General features: G+C 40.2%; 1 protein-coding gene and 1 long non-coding RNA gene across 9 annotated transcripts in view; one reads left to right on the top strand and one right to left on the bottom strand.

The window, feature by feature from the left end:
• Window positions 1-26,367, bottom strand: part of SLC8A1 (solute carrier family 8 member A1) — a 384,185-nt gene that overhangs the window by 48,702 nt on the left and 309,116 nt on the right. For all 8 annotated transcript variants that reach the window (XM_081483159.1, XM_081483165.1, XM_081483162.1 and 5 more), the window contains one exon: window positions 23,949-24,048. In XM_081483159.1, the coding sequence (XP_081339285.1) occupies window positions 23,949-24,048 (100 nt within the window). The remainder of the gene's footprint in view (window positions 1-23,948; window positions 24,049-26,367) is intronic.
• On the top strand, window positions 2,457-12,329 carry LOC145503547 (uncharacterized). Its single transcript, XR_014051564.1, has 3 exons — window positions 2,457-2,496; window positions 10,555-10,735; window positions 11,409-12,329. It is a non-coding gene; the product is annotated as an uncharacterized LOC145503547 (long non-coding RNA).

Genomic DNA, 26,367 nt, shown 5'->3' with positions numbered 1-26,367 from the left:
AGAGTTGGGAGAGCATGACTTCAACTATCGATAAAATAGTACTTTCCCTGGCCCTGCTCTGCAGCATGAGAACTAAGACATCATTGGCTCAATTAATTGATCATGAAAGGCAACCCTTGGACCTTATACAACTGCACATTATACAGTATCTAAAGGAAACCAGGTAGAGACTTCTCTGGCAGTCCAGTGGCTAAGACTCTGCCCTCCCAGTGCATGGGACCCAGGTTCAATCCCTGGTCAGGGAACTAGATCCCACATACTGCAACTTAAAGATGCTGCATGCCACAGCTAAAAATCCCTCATGCTGCAACTTAGACCCAGCACAGACAAATAAATAAACAAATATTTTAAAACAAAGTAAGCCAGGTGTTAATTTGTGTCCTTCTATAAGGCACTCAAGGTTTGGCCTCAGGGAGAACTTGGAGAACCAGAAATAGAGGCTGCTAGGTGCAGTGGACATTTGGTTCAGAAGATTCAGAAGACTTAAATCAATTTCTGGTTCTGATAGCTTGTTTTGAGGCAAGATGCTTGACCATCCTGGGCCCCAATTCCTCTTCAGTCAGATAAGTTTCTAAACTCCCACGTCACAGGGCTGTTGTGAGGACAGGAGAGGAAATGCCCAAGTCCTTTGTAAAACTGCAAACCCCTTTACAGACTGGTGTGCCATCTTCTAACACTGTTACTTGTCAGAAGAAAGGCAGTAAATCAATAGGATCTGAGGATACTAATTGCACAGAATCTATATTCTGTTTGAATGAGCTGTTATTACTGTAGCTTCCCTGATGCCTTGGTTTTAAGAAAAAAAGGAAGAACAGAGGGAGAAAACATAATGGGATGTCTACTAAATGTCATACACTGAGATAAATTTTTTCACAAACCTGATCTTATTTAATCCCTACAATAACCCTGCGAGGTAGGCATCATTAATCCCATCATACAGATGAAGAGGCTGAAGTTTTAGAGACTTTAAGTGACTTTTTTAAATTAATGACACACCAAGTGGCTGAGTTGGGATTTGATCTCACAGCCCATGGAACATTTTACTTCCCATGATGTCTTGCTGAAGTAACTTGAGGAATACAGCACTGATCATTGCACACTGATTCAAAGTCTAAATCTGAGAATTATTCTAATGCCCCATGCTGTAGAATGTAATGTTGCCTTTTTGTAGGAATGCAAAAATGATGTTGCATCATCATTAATGTTTGTATTCTGACTTGCTTTCTAGATATGATATGCTCTTGGAAGAGTCAGCTGTATGTTCTTTCTTGAACTCCTGGGGACTAACTACACCCAGGAGACAAGACAATCAAGTAAGGGAGAGCATCACGGTTATGGCTGATTTTGAATATCTAGAGTACGGCAAGTTATTTTCATTTCTAGTTGTCAAAGGCCAACTATCTGTATCAAACATCCTGGTTTGCATCCAGCTCTTCATCTAGAATTTGGGAAACTGGCCTAAATTATCACAAGTTTGTAATGGAAAGCAGTTAAGAGACTCTCTACTGTTGTTAACCTGAGAAAATGTTTGACTTTCAGTGCCTTCTAGATATTATTTATTTATAATTAGTCCATTTTGATTGCAAGACTATCTTCCAATATGAGAATAATGAGAATGACCAGAACGCTTTCCAGGAGTATGACATGATTGATTTAGGATGACATTTGTGGCCAATCACACTGCCTTCCACCTTGTAAGCCCGGTAAGTGTTACTCAGCAGCCCCGTGTAATATACAAATCAATAACTGTGAATGTAGATCACTAAAGTGGTTTTCTTCACTGAACAGACACTGTTTGGGCATAATTTCTTTCTGAAATTTTGTGTCTTTTTTCCCAAGTGTGGCTGATTTGATTTTGTGTCTCTTTAGTTTCTGAGCACAAAGATTTGCTGCCTTCAAACAAATTAAAAAGTTAATTTATTACTGAATGGACTTTCTCTCCCATAGCTATCACTTTTTTTTTTTTTGCAACCTGATATACAATGATTATAAATCCAGTTCTACTCATCTGGTGTATAATTCTATTTCTCTTATTCAAAGCTTCTTATAGAATTATTAACTATTAAAAATGAAAGAAACCTTAGCAATCAGCTAATTTACCCCCTTTTAATTTTAAGAGAACAAACAGAACTGATTCAACTGATGAATTTTTTCTCTCTTTTCTCATCTCTCTCTCTCTCTCTCTCTGTGCTATAAGTAAGAACTTGATTGAAATCCAGTGGCTTTTACTGTCTTGCTAATTCAGTGATACAAAAACTTCTCTTTCTTCTTTCCCATTTTATATGATTGTAAATTATTTCTCCCCTTCATGGATTACAACTTTGTTGTGGGAAAGGGGCTTGTGTAACTCAGTGAAGCTATGAGCCATGCCATGCAGGGTCACTCAAGATGGACGCATCACAAGGGAGTATTCTGACAAAATGTGGTCCAATGGAGAAGGAAATGCAACCCACTCCAGTATTCTTGCCTGGAAAACCCCATGGACAGTTTGAAAAGGTAAATAGATATGACACTGGAAGAAGAGCTCCCCCAGTTCAAAAGGTATCCAATATGCTATGAGGAAGAGTAGTAGCTAATTACTAATAGCTTCGGTAAGAATGAAGCAGCTGAGCCAAAGCAGAAACGATGCTCAGCTATGTATGTGTCTGGGGTGAAAGTAAAGTCTGATGCTGTAAAGAATAATATTGCATAGGAACCTGGAATGTTAGGTCCATGAATCAAGGTAAATCACACATGGTCAAGCATGAGATGGCAAGAGTGAACACTGACATCTTAGGAATCAGTGAACTAGAATGGATGGGAATGGGAGTATTTAATTCAGATGACTGTTATACCTACTACTGTGGGCAAGAATCCCTTAGAAGAAATGGACTAGCCCCTAAAGTCAACAAAAGAATCTGAAATGCAGTACTTGGGCGCAGTCTCAAAAATGACAGAATGATCTTGGTTCGTTTCCAAGGTAAACTATTCAACATCAGAGTAATCCAAGTCTATGCCCCTACTACTGATGCAGAAGAAGCTGAAGTTGAACAGTTCTATGAAGATCTGTAAGACTTTCTAGAACTAACACCAAAACGGATGTCCTTTTTATCATAGGGGATTGGAATGCAGAAGAAGTCAAGTGTGTTAGTTGCTCAGTCATGTCTGACTCTTTGTGACCTCATGAACAGTAGCCTGCCAGGCTCCTCTGTCCATGGGATTTCCCAGGCAAGAATACTGGAGTGGGTTGCCATTTCCTTCTCCAGGGGATCTTCCCAACCCAGGTATTGAATCTGGGTCTCCTGTATTACATGCAGATTCTTTTCCATCTGAGCCACCAGGGAAGCCCAAGAAGTCAAGAGATGACCAGAATAACAAGCAAGTTTGGTCTTGGAGTACAAAATGAAGACAGGCAAAAGCTAACAGAATTTTGTTAAGAGAACACGCTGGTTATAGCAAACACCCTTTTCCAAAAACACAAGAAATGACTCTACACATGGACATTACCAAATGGTCAATGCCAAAATCAGATTGATTATATTCTTTGCAGCCAAAGATGGAGAAGCTCTATACAGTCAGCAAAAACAAGACCGGGAGCTGACTGTAGCTCAGATCATGAACTCCTTATTGCAAAATTCAAACTTAAATTGAAGAAAGTAGGGAAAACCACTAGGCCATTCAGGTACAACCTAAATCAAATACTTTATGATTATACAGTAGAGATGATAAATAGATTCAAGGGATTAGATCTGGTAGACAGACTGCCTGAGGTACTATGAACAGAGGTGTGTAACACTGTTCAGTAGGCAGAGACCAAAACCATTCCTAAGAAAAAGAAATGCAACAAGGCCAAGTGGTTGTCTGAGGAGACTTTACAAATAGCTGAAGAAAGAAGAGAAGTGAAAGGCAAGGGAGAAAGGGAAAGATATACACAACTGAATGCAGAGTTCCAGAAAATAGCAATGAGAGACAAGAAGGCCTTCTTAAATAAACAATGCAAAGAAAGAGAATGGGAAAGACTAGAGATCATTTCAAAAAAACTGGAGATATCAAGGGAATATTTTATGGAAGACTGGGCATGATAAAGGACAAAAAGAGTAAGGACCTAACAGAAGCAGAAGAGATTAAGAAGAGGTGGCAAGTGTACACAGAATTATACAAGAACGGTCTTAATGACCCAGATAACCTGATTGTGTGGTCACTCACCCATACCCAGATATTCTGGAGTGTGAAATCAAGTAGGCCTTAGTATACATTGTGTGTGCGTGTGCATGCTAAGTTACTTCAGTCATGTTTGACTCTCTGTGACCCTAGGGACTGTAGCCTGCCAAGCTCCTCTGTCCGTGGAATTATCCAGGGAAGAATATTGGAGTGGGCTGCCATTCCCTCCTCCAGGGAATCTTCCCAACCCAGGGATCAACCCGGTATCACTTATGTCTCCTACATCGGCAGGCAGGTTCTTTACCAATAGCACCACCTGGGAAGCCTCACTATGAATAAAGCTAATGGAGGTGACAGAATTACAGCTGAGGTATTTACAATCCTAAAAGATGATGATGTGAAAGTGCTGCACTCAATATGCCAGCAATTTGAAAAACTAAGCAGTGACCACAGAACTGGAAAAGGTAGTTTTCATTCTAATCCCAGAGAAGGGCAATGCCAGAGAAAGTTCAAGCTACCAGATAATTGTGCTCATTTCACAAGCTAGCAAGGTTATGCTCAAAATCCTTCAAGCTAGGTTTCAGCAGTATGTGAACCAAGAACTTCCAGATGTATAAGCTGGGTTTCGAAGAGACAGAGGAACCAAAGATCAAACTGTCACCAGCTGTTGCATCACATAGAAAGCAAAGGAATTCCAGAAAAACATCTATTTCTGTTTTATTGACTATGCTGAAGCCTTTGATTGTGTGGGTCACAACAAACTGGAAAATTCTTAGAAATGGAAGTACCAGACCACCTTACTTGCCTCCTGAGAAACCTTTATGTGGGTCAAGAAGCAACAGTTAGACCCAGACATGGAACAAATGAGTGGTTCAAAATTGGGAAATGAGTACAAGGCTGTATCTTGTCATCCTGCTTATTTAACTTAAATGCAGAATACATCATGTGAAATCCAGACTGGATGAATCGCAAGTTGGAATCAAGATTATCGGGAGAAATATCAACAAGCTCAGATATGCACATGCTACCACTCTAATGGCAGAAAGTGAAGAGGAACTAAAGAGGCTCTTGATGAGGGTGAAAAAGGAGAATGAAAAAGCTAGCTTGAAACTCCACATTCAAAATCTAAGATCATGGCATCCAGTCCCATCACTTCATGGCAAGTAGAAGGGGAGAATGTGGAAGCAATGACAGATGTTATTTTCTTGGGCTCCAAAATCACTGCAGATGGTAACTGCAGCTGTGACATTAAAAAATGCTTGCTCCTTGGAAGAAAACCTATTACAAACCTAGACAGTGTATTAAAAAGCAGAGACATCACTTTGCCAAACAAGGTCCATATAGTCAAAGCTATGGTTTTGCCAATAGTCATGTACGGGTGTCAGAGTTGGTCCATAAAGAAGGCTGAGCACCGAAGAATTGATAGTTCCAATTGTGGTGCTGGAGAAGACTCTTGAGAGTCCTTGGGCAGCAAGGAGATCAAACCAGTCAATCCTAAAGGAAATCAACCCTGAATATTCACTGGAAGGACTGATGCTGAAGCTGGAGCTCCAATACTTTGGCCACCTGATACAAAGAGCTGACTCATTGAAAAAGACCCTGATGCTGGGAAAGACTGAAGGTCAAAGAGAAGGCAATGGCAGAGAATGAGATGGTTAGATAGGATCACTGACTCAATGGACATGAATTTGAATAAACTCTGGGAGATAGTGGAGGACAGAGGAGCCTGGAGTGCTACATTCCATGGGGTCACAGAGCTGAACATGATTTAGCGACTGAACAACATCAACAACAACTTATTTCTAGTGAGAAAACATATATCCATCTTTTCTACACTTGATGGATTCTATATGCTACTAATTCAGTAACGTGAAGATTCAATCCCAAAAAGAATTTACCTCTTTGCTCCGGATTCAAGAGGAGTGCTATAAACACTCCCTATACCTCATTTAGATATTCCCTGATGCAAAATAAAAGATGTCAGCATCCTTCTTCCAAGTATATTGCAAGGTAATTCCTTATCAAGAAAGACCTCAAAACACAATTCACTCAAATTTCTAGATCTATGATTTGCCAAAGCACAGGGAAAGAATATAGATATTTTCTTTTATCAAACAAAACATGTGGGGATTAGAAAAATACCTGGACTTAAAGCATTGGGAGAATTTCGGAGCTTGCCAAGGTCAACTCCCTGTATAATGTGAATTCCTTTAAAATCTCTTTGCCAAAGTCACCCATGCCACATTTGAGAGTCCCAGCTATTAGTAGTTCATGGTCTCACAACGCACATTTTAATGGCTATGGCTGTCAGCTTGGGCTGGTAGGCCCATGCATTTGTCCAGGTCTTTTCCTTAAACCATATGGGATAAGTCCAATCCTGTTCCTCATGACATTCCTTCAGGCATTTGAACCTGGCTCCTCTCATTTCACCCTGGGGCCTCGCTCCAGGTTCAGTCTGACCATGCTCCTGTGAGCACTATCTCAGTCAAAGCTTTCTCTCTTTTTTCAGTTTTTATTCTATATTGAAGTACAGTTCATTAACAATGTTGTGCTAGTCCCAGGTATACAGCAAAGTGATTCAAATATACATATATGTGTATTTATTATTTCTTCAAATTCTTTCCCCATTTAGTTTATTGCAGAATATTGAAAAGGGTTCCCTGTGTGATACAGTAGGTCCTTGAAGATTATCTATTTTAAGTACAGCAGTGTGTACATGGAAGGATTAGGGTGGGGAGGGAGAGACTGGCAGTTTGGGATTGACATGTACATACCCTTCTCTTTTAGAATGCAGTGCCTGGAGCTGAATGCAACTCCAAGAGGTGTTTACTTGCCTGCAGTGGGAAAGGTCTTTTGCTATCCTCATTCTGGGAGCTTTCATTAATGAATAAGTTGGGCTGTTGATAGCCACATCACACATTCTCATATGTAGAGTAAACCAACACCACTGATCCACTATTTCAATGCCATTTCTAGCTCATGTCTTCCATTTCCCATACTAGTGTAATTGATTTTGGGGGATACAGTTTTACAATCTTTTATCTATCCTTATTAGGCTCTTTAAAAGAAGTGATTACTTACTATCTGTTCAGTCCATGTAAAACTCTATTAAGAGAAAACTTGAACCTTCACATCACACTAGCTCTCACTAGGAAGTGTCATTCTTGAATGTATTTCAATGACAACAAAATCCCTTGGTGTGGCTAATTTTCTGTCCTTGAGGGGGTTGTGGGTCCTACTGGTGGTCTCTAGTCTCTCTGCCCTCATCTTTGCAGCCAAAGGCCTGAGGATAAGCCTAGTCATATATTGAGAGGCCCTTTTTCACTAGCTCATGGGACCAGATTGACTGTGGAGACCCCATGTCTAGAATCAACTGTGCCTAAAGACACCCATAGCTAGGAGTGTGTCCTTTACTCTAGAGACTTGACTGAACTTGGAGTTTTTGGTCTATTTCCTTGGAGAGATAAATTGGATATCAACACCGTATGGCAAGAAATATGAGTTCAAGACTTCTGTAGCTTTGTGACTTGAACTTCTGGCCTGTTTCAGATGGAGAGGATACCTATAAAGGTCCTGTTAAACATCTCCACTATCTATTGGGTTGGCCAAAAAGTTCATTTGAGTTTTTCCATAAGATATAATGGGAAAACTCAAAAGAACTTTTTGGCCAACCCGATAATACTTTCAAGCTGAGATAGCTATGGCCCATTCTGCCCTCACAGGACCAGGACTAGTTTCAGCCCATATTTGGGGGGCTAGGGACAGTGATGTGTGATAATACTGAAAGGGACACTAGAAGGCAACTCACTCTCTGTGCATAAATTTCAACCCTGTCTGAAACAAATGAACCCCTGGGTGATATTTTCACAAAGAACAGAATGCCTACCAGCTTAGGCCATTATGGATCTTGTTAGGATGGTTAACACAGCACAAGAAATATCTAATGTGACAGAAGTATCTCTCAGCAAATGTGGCCACTGTCAAGATGAAAAATGGATCCACTAAGGAGTTCCAGCTCCATGCAAGTTTGATTATTAGCCAGATGAATCAGTTTAAAATTGAAACTCGATTGCTTAGCCTCTTTCTCTTTTAAGAATTCTTCTATGTGAACTGAGTGCTCCTAAATGATTGTGGGCTGACATAATTAGTCACATGTGGTTTTGCCCAAAGCTCTACTTTTGCAAAATCACTTCAAGTCAGACTAAGAATCTTGAAATTCAGAGTGTCCTCTTACCCTTTATTGATTGTAGGATTAACAGAATTTCAGGCTCTTGCAACAGAGAGGCATATTGCCTGCAGACTTGAGGAGCTAAGAAATAAACATCCAACAAGCAGAAATGATATTCAGCAAGTATAGATGCCTCCTGCTAGTTTCAACGTTTTAGTTAAACTGGGTAGTATGTGGGCACACCAGAATCCAAGACTGGCCCAAGGGCTCTGATAATACTTTGTAAATATCAGCAGCTGTGTCTGAATTAGCCTCCTGGAGTGTGGGAAGCTGAGCCTTGGAGGAACTGTTTGGGCAGCAATAACCCTGTAATCATCAACAACAACAAAAATCAATATTATGTCCCAGGAAAATGTTGAAATTTATATAAAGGGTTGACGTGTATCAAAGGCTGCCACGTGAAGAGGAGTACAAAGACGATCTATATTCTCTTAAAATGGTGTTGTGATTAAACTATAAATTCAGATTCACTTACTGAGTGCCTATCTTTATGTATATGGGTCAATACACACATCCCACTTAATCACCCAGCAACCTAGGTATTATTTTCTCCATTTTAAAGATGAAGAAACCAAGGCTCAGAGTTTAAGATTGGCTTATGAGATTTAAACTCTTTCCATCACTTTATTGTAATTACTTGACCCATTGTTCCCATAGAGAAGCATCTCTGTAGTTTTTCCAGCAAAAATCCATTCTGATAAAAATCTAAGCCCATCTAGCATTGCTTTAGGAACACTGTAATTGGGAAGTAACTTCCTGCCTTAAAATAACCCCCTACATATGATACCATGGATAAAATACTGAATGCTCTTTCAGGGAATGAATGGATGGCCCTACTTCCTTTCTTCTTCCTAAAGAGTCTGGTTTTCTTTTAATCTTTGGGAAAATCCTCTCCTAGTGGTTTATATCAGCCCTGTTGGGAAGTGGGATTTTCTCTATGCCATGGCAAACATAAATTTCTCTGCATTGCAAATAGACCAGACTCTAGTCAGCTCTTCAGTAAAGACAATTCCCCTCCTCTGTGATTGCTTTCTTGGTCTCAGGATCACGTGAACGAACTTTTTTCTGATTGTGGGGTTTGTGAGTTGATCTGCCTGCAAAGTGATGGTGAAAGCTGAGAGTGTAGGAACCTCATCATGGCCTCAGTTTGCACAATACAAAGTGACGGCAAGTGTTCAAGGTGCACCTCATCTGCTTTTTCCTGGTCCCTTCTTTCTGTTGTGATTTTTCAATGAGATCCCAGGAAACAGGGCCCTGCACTGACAGCAGAGAGGCTTCTATGATTTCCATGTGCTCAGGCATCTCATAGATTCTTCTCCTAGAAACAAAGGCTAGCCTCAACTAATTTTCTCTTTGGCGATTTTGAAAAGATAAACGAGATTTTTAAGAGAAGTGAGAATCTTATAGATAGTGAAATCAGTTTTGGACAATAGGATTGTCTCATTAGCAGAATTCAGATGGAGCATCTCATTCTCTGACTGCATGTGAACTCTTCTTTTAAAGGGTAGGCTGCCTAAGGTGAGTGCTGACAATCAGATTTGTCTGTCCATTGGTGGTTTTGACAAAGGTCTGTATAGTCAGAGCTATGGTTTTCCAGTAGTCAGGCATGGGGGTGAGAGCTGGACCATAAAGAAGGCTGAGCACTGAAGAATTGATGGTTTCAAATTGTGGGGCTGGAGAAGACTCTTGAGAGGCCCTTGGACTCCAAGGAGATCAAACCAGTCAATCCTAAAGGAAATCAACCCTGAATATTCATTTGAGGGACTGATGTGGAAGTTGAAGGTCCAATACCTTGGCTACCTGATGCAAAGAGCTGACTCACTGGAAAAGACCCTGATGGCTGGGAAGGATTGAAGGCAGGAGGACAAGAGGACGACAGAGGATGAGATGGTTGGATGGCATCACTGACTTGATGGACATGAGTTTGAGCAAGCTCTGGGAGTTGGTGATGGACAGGGAAGCCTGGCATGCTGCAGTCCATGGGGTCGCAAAGAGTCGGACAGCTTGCGCATAGGCCCTGAGGCAAGAGCAAAGTATGAGGAAAACACTGTGTGGATGGAGTGGCCTATGGGCATTAGATTCCAGGATGCACATGTGTGACAAGAGGTAAAGAAGACCAACCTTAGAAACAGAATCTATAGGTCCAAGTGTGAATCCTAACTTCTGTTTCCCTATCTCGTAAACAGGTTAATGAATATTCACTGAGAAAGGTGGCCGTGAGGCTGGCATGAACACAAAATGACTATTCATCAAGAGTGGGACCCTTCACTTCATTGAAGGCTGCAGATTATTGGCCCAAGAAAATTGTGGTCTTTACTTCACTTAATCCTGAAGCATCACGTCATCAAGAAGTCCAGAAAACTTTAGGTGATGTATCAGGGGACAGGCATGGGCTAAGGACAAAGGCACTGGTTTCATAAATGTCAATTTAGAAAGAAGAATGAGACAGTGCTGTGTGGTGTAGCAAGTACCTAGAATTCTAATATAGGCTCTGTGTGACTTTAGAGGAAATTCTTTCTCTCTCTGGTCTCAGCTGCTTATCTATTGGGGGGGAAAAAAAAAGTGAGGTTGGACTAGCTGATCAGTAAGCTCCTTTCCAGGTCCACACTAGGATTCTGGTCTAAGATGTTTTCTCAGGACAGAGGGACAACCCCCAGACAGATGTGCACAGACAAGGCAGGAAAGAGACATGAGCTGGTGGGTTGTGTTGAAGCCTGTTGGTTCAGGCAAGTGGTGTTTCATTGCAGGAGTCAGAATGACAAGGTCTTTATCAAGAGAGCAGGCTGTGAACAGCAAGAATTAATGCTGCAAGTCATTTTCATGAGGTTCCCCTGCCTCTGTGTGTGTGTTGGAGGGGGGTAATTGGTTGTTTTCTCTTTTTCCACCTCTTCAGATTATGCTGAAATGTTTTCCCCCACTGCAAACAGTGTACAATGGCTCCTGCCTGGAGATGAACGCCCACCGCCCCCCCTTCTTCCCAATCCCCAATGCCATGTGCACTGGTTTGGAAGCAACAACTAAAATTGTATTCACATTGCAGCAGTGAATCCAACAAAAGAGCTTCTGGACCAAGTGATGGCACATTGTTTGCAGAGCCGAGCTGCTGCCTCTCCAGACAAAAGCTGCATTAGGGATGTGACTCCAGGCTTACAAATAAGAGCGCTGAATCACTCCCCAGCCTTTCTATACAGTGTTTTCCTCAAGATTTTGAAATAAGCAATTTAAGAGAAAAACAGCCCAACAAGTCAATATTCTTTTCAGAAATATTAGTTAAAGCATATCCAGGGGCAGAAAAATAATTGCTTGTTTCCCCCACCTTCTTCTTGTTCTCTCACCCCTGTGTAGCTAGCCTGACTTTTTCTGAAACTAACAGCTGAAGTTACCTGATTCAACATTTTATTCTGCTACCACTGACATTTTGAAACTGATTGATTATCTGAGATTTGCTTTATCTACCTACCAATATGGCCCTAGAATATCTCCCTTAATATCTCCTATTTATGGGAGATATTCAAGTTTCTCTCTGGAACTTACTGTCATTTTTCTCCCTCATGCCCTCTGCTTTTCCTCTTTCTCAATTCAGACCCTGATAACGAGCCAAAAAACACTAAAATCCCACTAAGGAAACAGACAGAAAATGCAATTTTAAATATGGATTTGCATATCCAATTTGCATACACAAAAATAAATGTATTTTAGGTGTACCATTACATGCATATGTATATCTGCATGTTCTATGGATGTGTATGTATTATATATGAATTAAAAATATGTCTGGAACTTTGAAACAAGACATATGGATATGTGTGAGGGTGTGCGTTTATACAGATTTTTTTCTAGATCAGACATGGCAGTATGATACCAGGGAAAACAGGCTCTTAATCCAGTTACATGTAGATTGAAAAACATTGTTTCCCACCTAAATTTAATCACTCTTTATTCAATAAATATTTTCACTACCAAACGCTGTCCTGGATACTAGAGAAATAGTAGTAAAAATGACAGATTTGTTGTTTAAAAAAATATTTTAATTTAGATTCTTTCTACTTCTAAGAGGACTTGGGCAGATCTGTACCTGTTAATAAACTAAACTACTTTAAGATAAAATAGGACCCAAAATATCTACAGAAAGCAGAAATAAAGGACACTTTCTGACACAAGACTTGAGTGAATATTGACTACTTGGACAAAAAAAGTTAAGCTTTCTGATGGCAAAGCAAATAAGAAAACATTGAATTAAAAATGAATTTGCTAAAAAAAACCCAAAACTTTTCTTTAAACTAAAGTAGGAATTTATCATTCTTTTTTTATAGGAAGTGACATCATGAATAATAACTAACTCTAAAGAAAGATAAAAATACTTTTCAAATATTATACTTTAAAGGCAAAAATTAAAATTATGATTAATTTATAACCTATGAGAGTAGTTTTGATAAAAGACTATTGAGAGTCCCTTGGACAGCAAGGCGATCAAACCAGTCCATCCTAAAGGAAATCAACCCTGAGTATTCATTGGAAGGACTGATGTTGAACCTGAAGGTCCAACACTTTGGCCACCTGATGCGAAGAGCTGACTCACTGGTAAAGACCCTGATGCTGGGAAAACTTGAGGGCAAGAGGAGAAGGAGGTGACAGAGGATGAGATGGTTGGATGGCATCACTGACTCAATGGACATGAGTGTGAGAAAACTCAGGGAGATAGCGATGGACAGAGAAACCTGGTGTGTTACAGTTCATGGAGTCACAAAGCGTTGGACTCAACTTAGCAACTGAACAACTGATAAAAAGTTAAATAAGCGCTGCTTTCCTGATATCTAATTCAAAGCAAGAAGAGCAACTACTGAATTCAGTGTGACCATTAGACAGCATGTCTCAAACATTAGATATCTTAAATGAACTTTGGCCAATATGGTGCAATTACTCAATTAATCTAACATGTACTCTAAGGCAGACATTTCATTTGCTTAAAACTAGAGCCCTAAATTTGAAATAGCAGTATCATCAAAAGCAAATTGACATTTACTGCTGATAATGAAGGGTCCTTCAGAGGACCTTTCAGTATAGCCATGTTCCCAAAACAGAGATTATCATTCCAATGCCCTAACCTGTTTGTGGCCTATTAAACAAACACTGTATGTCTGATTTAATTATTAAAGAAAATGGCACACTGACCAGGAGTAAAGAACATCCGTGTTAAAAATAAAGATTAAATGCCCCTCTTCCTGGGATTCCAATGCTGGTGCTTTGATAATAAGATTCACTTCCCAGGTGCCAAGGCCAAATTGAGTCTTTGTGTAGGTGGTCTGTTTATTTATTTATTTTTTTTGAAACCTTGACGAAATGTATCCCTGACTTGTTTAATGTTCTTAATTCTTTTTTCAGAGTAACCTGGGAAGCTATCTTCTGGGATAGAGTTCTCAGTTTGGTTCAGATAAAACTGGGGGACACATGTACACCCATGGCTGATTCATGTCAGTGTATGGCAAAACCCACAATATTGTAAAGTAATTAGTCTCCAATTAAAATAAATTAATAATTTAAAAAAAAGCACCTCCGTGAGGGGAGTAACAACGTTAGGGGTAGGAGGCAGGTACATCACTGGGGCTCTAGGAAAGGGGTAGAGATTTCTAGAACAGCCAGGGTAGCTGGGACATGTGCAATCTTCTATGCTCCTTTGTACCTGGCCAGAACTGTGCCTGATAGAGTACAAATCCCTTGTTGAGCAGAGATCTTAGCATGGTAATGAAGCAAAGGTCACTTTCAGACACCTCTACTCTCCTCTGTGCAGGCAGATTCCTGTAGTCAGGTCAGAGCCTGTTAAGGGGAGCTGAGCACAGCATAGCTCTCAAAGCACAGGTGCAAAATATCTCTTTCAAATACCAGGAGCTTTTGATACAAACACAGAGGTAAATCAAGGCACCGGCCGGAGTAGCATCACCTGGGAATTGTTAGAAATCCACAATCTCAGACCTCCCCCAGTGCTTTTGAGAATATACATCTTAAAAAGATCCCTGGGAGATTCATGTACAGATTAAAGTTTGGGAAGCATTGTTCTTATAAGTGTTGGGCTATTTCTGATTTAACTTCTCTCAGATCCGCAGAAACCTTCTACCAACAGCAGTTTCACTCCTATGTTTACAAATTGAAGATTAGAGGGCTGATGGATTCTGTAGTGATCAGAATTAATCTTTCCAACTGTGTCCGCTGACTGACATGTAGCAAGGTGGTCACTAAGTGGGTTCCAGGTCTTATAGTCTCTCTTCAGTAAGAGCAACTCATAAAATATTCATGTTTTAGATTTGCTTTATGTTTTTGTGTAAGAAGTTTTCCCATCTTAAACAACAAGTTGGAAAGACTTTTATGATTTAGGGTGTTTTATTAGTGAATGCCATTTGACCACCAAAAAAACCCCCAACAACTCTGTTTCTAATGAGAGATTGTTTTGATTATTTTCATTGACACAGTAGATAGGATAGCATTATTCAAGCAGGAAGTGAGCCAAAATTTCATCCAGTTTTTTGAGCAACTTCTTTAAAGGGAGCTTTACCTACTATTTCTCGTGAAACATCATCTTTTTTTCATGAACCTCAGTCAGCTTCTATGTTTAGATAAAGGATAACTAAGACTCTTTATAGTCACACAAGAAATAGGACAAAAAGAAAATTCCCAATCCCTAATGGCCTCTCCCCTTTTTTTTCTGATGGCTTCACAGTCATCATTAGTCAAACTAATGCTGTGTCAAATCTGAGCTAGCAATGTTTTTTGTTTCTTCAACTGCTTAAATAAGATTTTCATATGACCCACGGGTTATACGTTAGGTAATGAGAGTGTAATGATGTTCAATAATAGAGGAGATGTTAAAAGATTCTTGCTTACACCAGATGGCATGGCAAACCTTGAAACTCATTTGAGGTACCATTTTTATTATTTATTATTTAGGACTTAAGAGTGGATCAGTCTTCAGGTTGACAGAATTATCAACCGAATTATTGTTCAGGGCACCACTGAGGTGACATTGCCATTAAATAATTCAACTTATCTGAGCGCACTTATTATTCTGTATAACACATGGTGAAGGACCGACTGCATAAGCGTCACCCAAACTGAGCCAGTCCCCATACTGGGTTGGTAGGCTCAGGAGACGACGTCCCCTCCACCTCTTTGTTTTTCTGACATCGGGTCTCTGATTATAATCTTGAGCCACCTGGGAAGCCTTAGTACTGGATACTTAAAATGATCAGGTAAAAGAGAGGGCATTATGTTGACTTTATTCAAAGAAAGTCACCAATTAGTAGGCAGAAGGCTACAGATGCATCCAGGGAAACAAACAATTCCCTCTGTCCTTGAGGAAAATGACCGGTTCCCTCGTATTCCTTTCCTTAAAGAAATATGGGCTTAAGGAGATTTAACAAAAATTAAGAAAAAAATAGATTTAAGGGACTAGATCTGATAGAGTGCCTGATGAACTATGGACAGAGGTTCGTGACATTGGACAGGAGACAGGGATCAAGACCATCCCCATGGAAAAGAAATGCAAAAAAGCAAAATGGCTGTCTGAGGAGGCCTTACAAATAGCTGTGAAAAGAAGAGAAGCAAAAAGCAAAGGAGAAAAGGAAAGATATTCCCATTTGAATGCAGAGTTCCAGAGACTAGCAAGGAGAGATAAGAAAGCCTTCCTCAGCAATCAATGCAAAGAAATAGAGGAAAACAACAGAATGGGAAAGACTAGAGATCTCTTCAAGAAAATTAGAGATACCAAGGGAACATTTCATGCAAAGATGGACTCAATAAAGGAAAGAAATGGTATGGACCTAACAGAAGCAGAAGATATTAAAAAGAGGTGGCAAGGACACACAGAAGAACTGTACAAAAAAGAGCTTCATGACCCAGATAATCACAATGGTGGAGCCAGACATCCTGGAATGTGAAGTCAAGTGGGCCTTAGAAAACATCACTACGAACAAAGCTAGTGGAGGTGATGGAATTTCAGTTGAACTATTTCAAATCCTGAAAGATGATGCTGTGAAAGTGCTGCACTCGATATGCCAGCAAATTTGGAAAACTCAGCAGTGGCCACAGGACTGGAAAAGGTCAGTTCTCATCCCAATCCCAAAGAAAGGCAATGCCAACGAATGCTCAAACTACCGCACAATTGCACTCATCTCACATGCTAGTAAAGTAATGCTCAAAATCCTCCAAGCCAGGCTTCAGCAATACGTGAACCGTGAACTTCCAGATGTTCAAGCTGGTTTTAGAAAAGGCAGAGGAACCAGAGATCAAACTGCCAACATCCACTGGATCATCAAAAAAGCAAGAGAGTTCCAGAAAAACATCTATTTCTGCTTTATTGACTATGCCAAAGCCTTTGACTGTGTGGATTACAATAAACTGTGGAAAATTCTGAAAGAGATGGGAATACCAGACCACTTGACCTGCCTCTTGAGAAACCTGTATGCAGGTCAGGAAGCAACAGTTAGAACTGGACATGGAACAACAGACTGGTTCCAAATAGGAAAAGGAGTACATCAAGGCTGTATATTGTCATCCCGCTTATTTAACTTCTATGCAGAGTACATCATGAGAAACGCTGGGCTGGAAGAAGCACAAGCTGGAATCAAGATCACGGGGAGAAATATCAATAACCTCAGATACGCAGATGACACCACCCTTATGGCAGAAAGTGAAGAAGAACTAAAGAGCCTCTTCATGAAAGTGAAAGAGGAGAGTGAAAAAGTTGGCTTAAAGCTCAACATTCAGAAAACTAAGATCATGGCATCTGGTCCCATCAGTACATGGCAAATAGATGGGGAAGCAGTGGAAACAATGAGAGACTTTATTTTTGGGGGCTCAAAAATCACTGCTGATGGTGACTGCAGCCATGAAATTAAAAGACGCTTACTCCTTGGAAGGAAAGTTATGACCAACCTAGATAGCATATTTAAAAGCAGAAACATTACTTTGCCAACAAAGGCCCATCTAGTCAAGGCTATGGTTTTTCCAGTAGTCATGTATGGATGTGAGAGTTGGACTGTGAAGAAAGCTGAGCACCAGAGAATTGATACTTTTGAACTGTGGTGTTGGAGAAGACTCTTGAGAGCCCCTTGGACTGCAAAGAGATCCAACCAGTCCATCCTAAAGGAGATCAGTCCTGGGTGTTCAATGGAAGGACTGATGTTGAAGCTGAAACTCCAATACTTTGGCCACCTCATGCAAAGAGTTGACTCATTTGAAAAGATCCCGATGCTGGGAAGGATTGGGGGCAGGAGGAGAAGGGGACGACAGAGGATGAGATGGTTGGATGGCATCACTGACTCGATGGATATGAGTTTGGGTAAACTCCAGGAGTTGGTGATGGACAGGGAGGCCTGGTGTGCTGCGACTTATGGGATCGCAAAGAGTCGGACATGACTGAGTGACTGAACAGAACTGAAGAAAAAAAGCTTTCATATTTCAATCTGCTGCTCAATTATCCCAAAGAATAAAGATATAGGCCATAGACTGTGCCAGTCTCTGTGTGCCTGTGTTTTGTATGTCTGTATGTATACACATGTTTATATATGTGTGTCTCTGTGTGTTGATGTATTTGTACACACACATACAGGTCTATGTGCATCTGTGTAAGTATGTATATGGGTGTTCTATGTGTGTGTGCACAGGTGAGTGTGTACTTAGTTCTCAGGCATAGTGAGTGTGTACACTTCCGCAAAGAAGAAAATTTCAGGCTGATGTGTACCCCAGCACTGACATTTACCAGCTCTGAGTTCTTGTGCAAGTTACGTTGTTTTTCTGAATCTCAGTTTTCTCATCTATCAAGTGGCATACGTAATATAAAATGAAAAGATCAACCAGTGTTTTTAGTCACGTAGCTTTTTTAGTAATTAAACTGAATTGACTGCCTTTCCACAAAATTTGGTTATTTTTTTTTAATTTATTTTTTAACTGAAGGATAACTGCTTTACAGAATTTTGTTGTTTTCTGTCAAACCTCAACATGAAACAGCCATAGGTATATATATCCCCTCTCTCCTGAACCTTCCCCCCATGTCCCTCCCCATCCCACCCCTCTAGGTTGACACAGAGCCCCTGTTCGGGTTTCCTGAGCCATACAGCAAATTCCTATTGGCTATCTATTTTACATATGGTAATGTAAGTTTCCAAGTTACTCTTTCCATACATCCCACCCTCTCCCCCACCTTCCCATGTCCACAAGTCTATTCTCTATGTCTGTTTCTCCATTGCTGCCCTGTAAATAAATTCTTCAGTACCATTTTTCGATATTCTGTATATATGCATTATAATATGATATTATATTTCTCTTTCTGACTTACTTCACTCTGTATGATAGGCTCTAGGTTCATCCGCCTTTTTATGGCTGAGTAATATTCCATTGTGTATATGTACCACAACTTCTTTATCCATTAATCTGTTGATGGACATCTAGGTTGATTCCATGTTCTAGCTATTGTAAATAGTGCTGCAATGAACAATTGGATACATGTGTCTTTTTCAATTTTGGTTTCCTCAGGGTATATGCCTAGGAGTGGAATTGCTGGGTCATATGGTGGTTTTATTCCTAGTTTTTTAAGGAATCTCCATACCGTCTTCCATAGTGGCTGTATCAATTTACACTCCCACCAGCAGTGCAAGAGCATTCCCTTTTCTCCACACTCTCTCCAGAATTTATTGTTTGTAGACTTTTTGATGATGGCCATTCTGACTGGTGTGAGGTGATAGCTCATTGTAGTTTTGATTTGCATTTCTCTAATAATGAGCGTTGTTGACCATCTTTTCATGTGTTTGTTAGCCATCTGTATGTCTTCTTCGGAGAAATGTCTGTTTAGGTCTTTTCTCCACTTTTTGATTGGGTTATTTGTTTTTCTGGTATTGAGTTGTATGAGCTGCTTGTATATTTTGGAAATTAATCTTTGGTCAGTTGTTTCAGTTGCTATTATTTTCTCCCACTCTAAGGGTTGTCTTTTCACCTTGCTTATAGTTTCCTTTGTTGTGCAAAAGCTTTTAAGTTTAATCAGGTCCCGTTTGTTTACTTCTGTTTTTATTTCAGTTACTTTAGGAGGTGGGTCATAGAGGATCTTGCTTTGATTTATGTCATCGAGTGTTCTGCCTATGTTTTTTTCTCTTCAGAGTTTTATCATAGAATATTCAAGATGATTTGCCTCCCAAATAACCAACCGTGGTATCCCAATGCAAAAGTTGGTTCTGGTGAAAATACATGTTGCCTTGATTAGTCCTTATAGCAACTTCATGAGTGAGGAGCTGTTTTCTCCACTTTCCACATAAGGGGACTGAAATTTAGAGGGGAAATAATCTGCCTAGAGGGTTTCCCAGGTGGCTCAGTGGTAAAGAATCCAACTGTCAATGCAGGAAACGCTAGCTTGATCCCTGGGTTGGGAAGATTTCCTGGAGAAGGAAATGGCAACCCACTCCAATATTCTTACCTGGGTAATTCCATGGATAGAGGAGCCTGGGAGGCTACAGTCCATGGGGTTGCAAAAGAGTCAGACATGACTGGCAACTAAACAACAACAATCTTCTTTGAGTCATCCAGGAAGATGTTGGAGGTCTGGGACACAAAGACGCATCTGACTACAAAGCCGGGCTTGTCACCCCTCTGCTCTTTACCTCACCATAGCCCAAGGCTGCTGGGAAGAACAGCAGTGTGCTGGGTATGGAATTGGCACTAGCATTCTGCTTCTCTTTACCAAAATAACCTTTGCCCTCTTCCTGACACATTTCTCCCTCGTACCCCAGCTGGTCCATGATTTCTTAAAGCCAACCCTTAATTCCTGCCTTGGTAGAGATACTAGGAAGGTGGCGGCATTGGGGGAAATTCAAACTGGACACACAGTGAATGTTGGCTTCCCTTAGAAATGTATCTGCTGGCACAGCTCATATCGCCTAATGGTACTCGACTTGTCTTGCAAATTTTTACAGGCACCTCAGTGCTGCAGGCCACCAATCCTGGTAGTATATCCAGGGAAAGACAGAAGGAGAACTTCAGGGACATGACTGTATAATCCCCTTCTAGTCCCTGGAATCTAATGAGTCCTTTAACTCTTCAAATATTGAACTACAAGAACTTGGTTTAAAGAAACATTATGGTCCTAGGAGGTCTAGGGACAGAGCTATGAAATTCAGTGAAGGTAGGGGAACCAAAAGACTGCCGGCGGTTACCTTGAAACTAGTTTAAATATAATCAGTGGGAAACAGAAGCAAAATCCAATTTATGAAATTATTATTTTTGTTTAGGAAGATAGATCGTTTTAATTTTGCACAGAAAATTGCATGGGAAAAAACCTCTCAGTAGAGCCATTTAAAAGCAATTTAACATTTTTAATAAGGCAACTCTTTCTGATTCTCAACTACTTAGCCATGAAATCTTAAAATTCAACAAAATTCTGTTGTCAAGAAATGCTGCTTTACCAATTTTATTGTCTATTTAACAACCCAAGAATATTAACATTCTTTAGAGACCTAAATTTAATCATAATGACAACTATTGAGCTTCCTAACTTCTCTTCATGTAATTTAATGCCTATAAACTATCAGTTTGCCTTTCTGATATTTTGTCTCAAAATTGTAAAGAGGGTCAATTTTATCCAGCAGCCTGCAAATTTCTAAGCAATTTTTGTCTTGTTCCCAAGCATACATTTAGCAACTTAAACACAATACATTGCATGATAAATAAGAATTGTTGAGGGGTTTTGCATTTCATTCATCAACAGTTCTTCAAAGGATGTGAGGCGACTTAGTCCCATCATCTAAGTGCTGAAAACAGAGTATCAGCAGTGGTGACAAAGCCAAGGGAAGTCATATGCCAGAGTGGAGGAGCAGTTTTCCTTGCTTTGACATTTCTCTCTCAAGAGCTGTGGACAGCACACTGGACTAGTATTTGGCAGGGCTCTGGGCTACTTTCCAAAACCAAGCTGCCTTGTGGAGGCTCAGATTTTTCCTCCCAAAGGTCAGGATAGTCATAATACTGACTTCATGAGATTTCAAGAGGATTTAATTCAACATAAGAAAGGGTTGTCAAGCCAAAATCTTCCCCTTTAAAGTAAGAAAGTCTTAGCACCTTTAGAATTGTTTCTCTGTATACGTATTCTGATCAGGAGCAAAAATACAACTTTGCAGCATAATCACTTTTGCTGTTTAAAACCACCCTTTTCCATTACCATAGATTGGCCATAAAATGTTTACCTTGGTCCCTGAAAGTTACAAAAGTGTGCCAATAAATCAACACAAAACCACCCCACTGCTAGGAAAGCAAATTCAGCAGTGACAAGTCTACGGACTGTGTCTTCTTGGCCACTGTCCAATGCAGCCCCTTAGGCAAGCTTCTTATCCCCCTTGACAGCTTTGTTGTTCTGATGATAAGTTCATCATTGTACATACACTTTTTTGACTTCTTGCTTATTTTACTTATCTGCTATCTCCTGCATTAGAAGGTAAGCTTCATGCAGGCAGGAATATTTGTCTGTTTTATTCACTGTCATATCCTTTGCACCAAGAACGATGCTTGACATATAGAAAAATGAATTAATGAATGAGGCCAGGTCATGATCATCATTTAAATGCTCATACATCTGCAGCCAAAGGAAATGTGGAAACTATTAGAAATGATCCATTAAGGCTTATGCTGCTTTTAATGTTTCAATTCTGATATGTCAAAGTCAATAAAATAATTTGGTTATTTTAAAATATCTTCTACCACTGGCCTTGTCAACAGTGTCTTATTCAAGTTATCTTTGTCGTTTTAGTTTGTATTCTCTCTGAGAAGGAGTATAACTCCCATGCCTCAGATATTAACCTTAGATTTACAGAAAAAATACAAGCCATAATGAGGGAGTTCTAGAGAGGGAATGTTTATGTCCTTCCCAAATTCGTATGTTGAAACCTAATTCCTGATATGATGGTATATAGAAGTGCGGCCTTTGGAAGATGATAAAATCATCAGGGTAAAGTCCTCATCAAAAGGATTAATGCCCTTGGAACTTGAGATGAATATACATACACTACTATATATAAGATAACCAACAAGGACCTACTGCATAGCACAGAGAACTCTATTCAAAATTCTGTGATAACCTATATGAGAAAAGAATCTGAAAGAGAATTAACATATGTATGCGTATAATTGAATCATTTTGCTGTATACCTGAGAATAATACAACATTGCAAATCAACTACAATGCAGTAAATTTTTAAAAAGAGAGACCCTGAAGCACTCCCTCATCTCTTCTCCTACGTGAGGACAGAGTGAGAAATCAGCTGTCCATGAACCAGGATGCAGGCTCTCACCAGGCACCAAATCTACCAGGCCCTCACACTGGACTTCCAGCCTCTAGAACTGGCAGAAGTAAGTTTCTGTAGTTTACAAGTCCATCCAGTCTCTGGTATTTTGTGAGAGCAGTCCGAAAAGAATAACACAGGGAGTCCCTCACCTCCATTAGAATTTATGTGTAAATTTCAAATTTACTCCCCTAAACAATTACTCATCATTTACTGTTCATAAATTTCCACTGCGGACTCCATTGCAAGAAACCAAAGTGTGATTATAAACAGTACTACTAATAAACAGGCACAAACATTCCTTTACCACCCTCTGTTCCCACAGTATTTGGGAGATCTGTCAAATTATTCTCTGGCAGATTGGAAAGAGGGGGTTGTGTTAGAAGTCATGACCCAACTGCTAGTGATGCTGTTTCCGTATTTTACAGTCTGGGAATCACTACTTAGAAAATTCTAGTTTTGTTCATTCACTGCAACAGTAGAGGATGAGCCTGCAAGGATCTTTAAAGAGAAAGAACCAGTGGAAATGCAGCAGAAGAACTGAAAACCATGATGGTGGTGCTTTCCTGAATCTCTGAAAGGGGCTTTCCTCCACCTTTATACAATCACACAGAGAATGGACAAGGCTTGGCGATGCATGAAACAGATACATCTTTCTGCATTTTATTTAATTTCCTCAGGTGTCTGGCTCCTTGTGTTGGCAGCACATTTCATTTTGCAGGATTTTCCTAAATAAAACTCTGCACTTTGCGTGTACAGGAAGAAACAGAATGTGGTTCTATTTTTATGTCCAGAGCCAGTGCAAACACTTAATGTTAGACGCTGTTGAAGAGAGTTTAAAATGATGCAGATGGTGGCGGTGAAGGGTCTTCATCTCACCCTGCCTCACCAATGATATTGCTGCTTCCTTTCTGACCTACACTTGGCCACTTCTCTTGCTCTCAGGAAATCTTCCAGACAAAACCCTGTGATTGGCTTGGTTATCCATGAGTTTGAGATGTGAAGGCTTTAAATTTATCTTGTCTATTTCCAGAAAGAAAGACGCAATGTAGACAAGAGAAGGAAGTTCTGTTTGAAGACATTTACTTCATCTATAAAGTCTAAATTTGTCCCCAAAATGTGCATATATGCTACAAATACATTTATTTCTCTTTTAACTTCATCACAGAGAATCTTTGGTGCTTTGACATAGACCAAGTGTTTATGGCAGTAAAAGTAAGCTTGTAATGAATGACATTATCATTCATAATATTCATAGAAAGGCACTCACTCACCAGCACTGACAGTGATTGCCTCGATGAACTGCTCTCTCCAGCTGTTCGTCCCAACCACGAGGGCTAGGTTTGTCTTCTTAATCAGTTTGTCCACGGTACTCTAGAAAGGTTGAAAAGAATCAGATAAAAACGGGTGGGTTGGTTAAAGCCTTGGGAAACCTCAGACCTCGATGATTTTGAAACCCCAGAGTTATATAAAGGGGAGCAGATGTTAGGCTCAGAACAACAGTATTGACATCAAACACTGTTACCTTTATGCAAACAGGCACAGTCCTGACTTGGAAACATCCTGAAATGGAAACTTCTTTGTAGCAAATACAAGCCTCCTTCAATGCCTAATGGCCAAGGAAGAAGAGCCTCAGTGGTTAGAATAGAGGATGTTGCAAAGCCCATCCTTTCCTCTTGAATGCTTCATGAACTTGCTTCTCTCTTGGCTTCATCTAGAGTGTGCTGTCTGCAACTGAATTTATCTATGCCCTGCCCAGCATTATCTATCAGTGAACATCCAGAAGTGGCAGAGAGATTACAAATTGAAACCCTATTCTTACTATATTTTTGTTGATCAATGAAATTCAGCCAAACAGCAGAGTCTCAAGACTGCTGCTCTATGATCATCAATAAATGGATTTTTCTTTGGCTGCTGGTTTTGTAAGACTAGTGGCTATTAGAGAATTTATCTCACCTGACTCCTGTTGCAAATGAGAAAAGCCAAGAAAAGGTCAATTTGTATGGTTTAGGGCAGTAGTCCCTAACCTTTTTGGCACCAGTTTCGTGGAAGACAATTTTTTTTCCATAGACTAGGGAGGGAATGGCTTTGGGATGATTCAAGCACATTACATTTATCATGCATTTATTTCTATTGTTATTACATCAGCTCCATCTCAGATCATCAGGCATTAGATCCTGGAGGTTGGGGCCCGTGGTTTACAGCACACTGCGATGACCGTGCACTAAATTTTCCACTGCTCTACTAATACTGAGTCACTTCTTCTTCTTCTTTTTTTTTTTTATGACTTTTGTTTTAAGCTTGGTTTTGTACAATTAGCACTCTTAGCTTTCCACATAAATGTCAGCTCATGGAACAACAGGAGCAGCCAAGCATTCACAAGAAAACTAAGGAAGCAGATGCACCGAAAGCACCACCACAAATCACAGCAACTGCAAGGAGAAGGGTCATTTCTGGGACTTCAGGCCGTTCTTCCCAGAGAGACTACCGCCTGACTAGTCTACCACACGCCCACACTTACTGTCAGAGCTTCCTCGAATTCCCACCCATTGCAAAGAGGCAGAAAACACACATCATTTGTCTTAGGTCAAAATCTGTACATGTTTAAGGCAGTGTCCCTGAATTGACTAAGGTTTGAGAGAGAAAGAGAGCATGTTATCAGCTAATCAGGAGGAAGGAAAATGTGATCTGAAGGGTCCATTTGGAAGGCCGAAGCCACATCAGAATGTCAAGCATGTTAGTACAACTGTCATTGGAACTGAAGTGAAATATTCAGAGGATAATAAACCTGAAAGGGCCCATCTCCAACTGGCCCGCTCTGTATTTTCAACATCATCCTCTGCCAGGTTGTTTCTCCTTAGGGTGGTGACCTTTCGGCCTCCATCTTTGTGTCTACAATGGTTAGTGCCCCTGATAATAGCTGTAATCATCAGGACTGCCATAACTAGAAGTGCATGACAAGCCTCTGACTTTTCTCTCAACTCAGCCAATCTTGTTAAGTCCTCCAAGTGTCATGGTTGATGCCGATTCAAAGTTCTCTGTAGAATATAACAAGAAATGACCTTGACTTTTCCTAAATATGATGGACACTTGGGGCAAGTCTCTCCAAAGGAACCCTCTTCATTCTAAAATCAACGCTGAGAATCCCATCACCTGGGGGATGAATAACTGACAAGAGAATCTTCTCTAACAGTTAAATACCTCAAACAATATTGCCTCAGAAATGTCTCTAAAGAGCTAAGTTTTAAGATAAACTAAACTTAAAATGCATATATATGTAAAACCTCAGGTAGATAATAAACTTTAGTTCATGTTAACCCTAAGGGACTATGAGATAGCCTGAGTTCTTCCCAGGACTTAATTTACATACATGTCCTCTCTTGACCTATAGGAGGAGATGAGAGAATAAGGTGAATTTGAAATTTTATACTTGAGCATTCCCATCGACACTGGCCTGGAGATTTCCTCAATGTCCATCGTTAGCTCTTCACTGCACTAGACTCTGAGCAATTGTTTTAACCTCACCCTCAGTCACGGGTGTTAGAAAAATCCAGTACTACATCAGAAGATAGTAAATAAGAACCCAGTGGGCAAAGCAGACTTGAACATTGTTAGATGTGACCCCAGATTTGGGTCTTTAATGCAGTTCTGAGGGCTCTGAACAAGTTCTAGACAGCTATGGTCTAGAAAAAA

The sequence above is a fragment of the Giraffa tippelskirchi genome, chromosome 4, assembly GCF_054371585.1.
Source record: "Giraffa tippelskirchi isolate mGirTip1 chromosome 4, T2T-mGirTip1v1.2.pri, whole genome shotgun sequence".
NCBI classification, from domain to species: domain Eukaryota; kingdom Metazoa; phylum Chordata; class Mammalia; order Artiodactyla; family Giraffidae; genus Giraffa; species Giraffa tippelskirchi.
The sequence above is the reverse complement of the archived record's forward strand: the minus strand, read 5'-3'. Positions and strand labels throughout refer to the sequence as shown.